At 36.9% G+C, this 2,610-nt stretch overlaps 1 protein-coding gene across 1 annotated transcript in view; it reads left to right on the plus strand.

Moving 5' to 3' along the window:
- Window positions 1-2,448, plus strand: part of ZNF624 (zinc finger protein 624) — a 115,497-nt gene extending 113,049 nt beyond the window's left edge. Inside the window, exon 7 of the mRNA XM_006875919.1 lies at window positions 188-2,448. Within this exon, the coding sequence (XP_006875981.1) occupies window positions 188-2,448 (2,261 nt within the window). The remainder of the gene's footprint in view (window positions 1-187) is intronic.
- Window positions 2,449-2,610: the final 162 nt, after the last annotated feature.

A 2,610-nucleotide genomic window follows, 5' to 3' on the forward strand; every position in this document is an offset into this window, starting at 1 on the left:
CCGATTCGTAACCACTACGCTACCAGAGCTCCTTAGCCCTGCTTTATTCCCAGAAAACAAGGATAATATACAAGCGTTTGAAGCCATTTATTCATTGTAGTCTAAATTTCCTGTTTTAAAAAATCTGTTTAGGATATAGCTCCCAAGACAAAATACAAGTAATTTGATTTTTCCCTTTTTTCTCTAGAGTTGGAGACCAAATTGGCAACCAAGGATACTGTACTAACAGAGGAATTTTCTGAAGAAGACTTACCACAGGGTACCATAGTGGAGAAGCTTACAGAGAATGGCCTATGGAGTTTCCGTCTGGGACGATCATGGAATAACAGGATACTGAGATTGCAAAATAAACAGGAGAGTCATTTGAATCGAAGAATAGTTACACATAGGAACACTCTCACTGCTCAAGGAGGCTTTAGGTTTGGATCTGTTCTTTTTTCAGAACCAGAGATTATCACAGAGAAGTCCCGCAGCAAATGCCACGCACACAAGGATAGTTTTACAGAGAATTTAGATTTGATTATGGATACTCATTTGGGGAAGAAAATTTGCAAGGAGACTAAAGGCAGCAATGCCATTAGGCATACATCAGAACTTATTTTGGAAAAGAAAATTAATTATAAAGAAAAGCCCTACAAATGTAGTGCATGTGACAAAGCCTTCTGTTATAGATCATTGCTCGTTCAACACCAGAGGACTCACACTAAAGAAAAACCTTACAAATGTAATGAATGTGGGAAAATGTTCAGCCAGCCTTCGTATCTTAGTCAACATAAAAAAATTCACTCTGGAGAAAAACCCTATAAGTGTAATGAATGTGGAAAGGCCTTTATTGCTTCTTCATCTCTTATGGTACATCAGAGAACTCATACCAAAGAGAAACCTTATCAATGCAATGTCTGTGGAAAATGTTTTAGCCAGTGTGCTCGCCTTAATCAGCACCAGAGAATTCAAACTGGAGAAAAACCCTATAAATGTAGTGAGTGTGGGAAAGCTTTCAGTGATAAATCAAAACTCATAAGACATAAGGAAACTCATACTGGAGAGAAACCCTACAAATGTAATGACTGTGGGAAAGCCTTTAGGAATAAGTCATATCTTAGTGTACATACGAAGACACATACAGAAGAGAAACCTTATAAATGTCACGAGTGTGGAAAATCCTTCAAGAATACCACAATTTTTAATGTTCACCAGAGAATTCATACTGGAGAGAAACCCTTTAGATGTGATGAGTGTGGTAAAGCCTATAGAAGCAATTCAAGCCTTATTGTACATATCAGAACTCATACTGGAGAAAAACCATATGAATGTAATGAATGTGGGAAAGCATTCAACCGTATAGCAAATTTCACTGAACATCTGAGAATCCATACGGGAGAAAAACCCTATAAATGTAAAGAATGTGGGAAAGCCTTCATTAATTATTCATGCCTTACTGTACATCACAGAATGCATACAGGAGAGAAACCCTACAAATGTAATGAATGTGGAAAGGCCTTCATGCGTTCTTCATCTCTTATTATACATCAGCGAATCCATACAGAAGAGAAACCTTACCTATGTAATGAATGTGGTGAATCTTTCAGAATAAAGTCACACTTAACTGTACATCAGAGGATTCATACTGGAGAGAAACCCTATAAATGCACTGATTGTGACCGAGCATTCACCAAAATGGTAAATCTCAAGGAACATCAGAAAATTCATACTGGGGTGAAACCCTATAATTGTTATGATTGTGGAAAATCCTTCAGGACAAAGTCATACCTTATTGTACATCAGAGAACCCATACTGGAGAAAAACCATATAAATGTAATGAGTGTGAGAGAGCTTTCACTAATACATCACAGCTTACTGTGCATCAAAGAAGGCATACTGGTGAGAAACCTTATAAATGTAATGAATGTGGGAAAGTTTTCACAAGTAATTCAGGCTTTAATACCCATCAGAGAATACATACGGGAGAGAAACCATTTAAATGTCGTGACTGTGGGAAAGCATTTAGCCAGATGGTACATGTCACAGAACATCAGAAAATACATAGTGGAGAAAAACCTTATAAATGTGATGTTTGTGGGAAAGCCTTCAGGAGAGGTTCATACCTTACAGTACACTGGAGGACACATACTGGAGAAAAACCCTATACCTGTAAGGAATGTGGGAAAGGTTGTATTACCTTATCACAGCTAACTCTACATCAGAGAATTCATACTGGGGAGAGGCCATATAAATGTGAAGAATGTGGAAAGGCCTTCAGAACTAACTCAGACTTTACTGTACATCTGAGAATGCATACTGGAGAAAAACCTTACAAATGTAATGAATGTGGAAAGGCCTTTAGGAGTAGCTCAAGCCTTACTGTACATCAAAGAATACACCAGAGAGAAGCTCAATTAATATTGATAGAGGAAACGAAATCTTTGATCCAGATGCCTATTCCATGATCGTCTTATAAACTGTTTCATGAATATGGGAAATCTGGAACAATTTACCAAGAAATAACATTGAAAAAAGATACTCTGAGTGAATGTGCAAAAACATATGGTCAAATTAAATCTTAGAGGTTATAAAAATTTTACACTAGAAAAAAATGGACAAAAAAAAAA

Source organism: Chrysochloris asiatica, unplaced genomic scaffold (genome assembly GCF_000296735.1).
Source record: "Chrysochloris asiatica unplaced genomic scaffold, ChrAsi1.0 scaffold00346, whole genome shotgun sequence".
In the NCBI taxonomy this organism is placed as follows: domain Eukaryota; kingdom Metazoa; phylum Chordata; class Mammalia; order Afrosoricida; family Chrysochloridae; genus Chrysochloris; species Chrysochloris asiatica.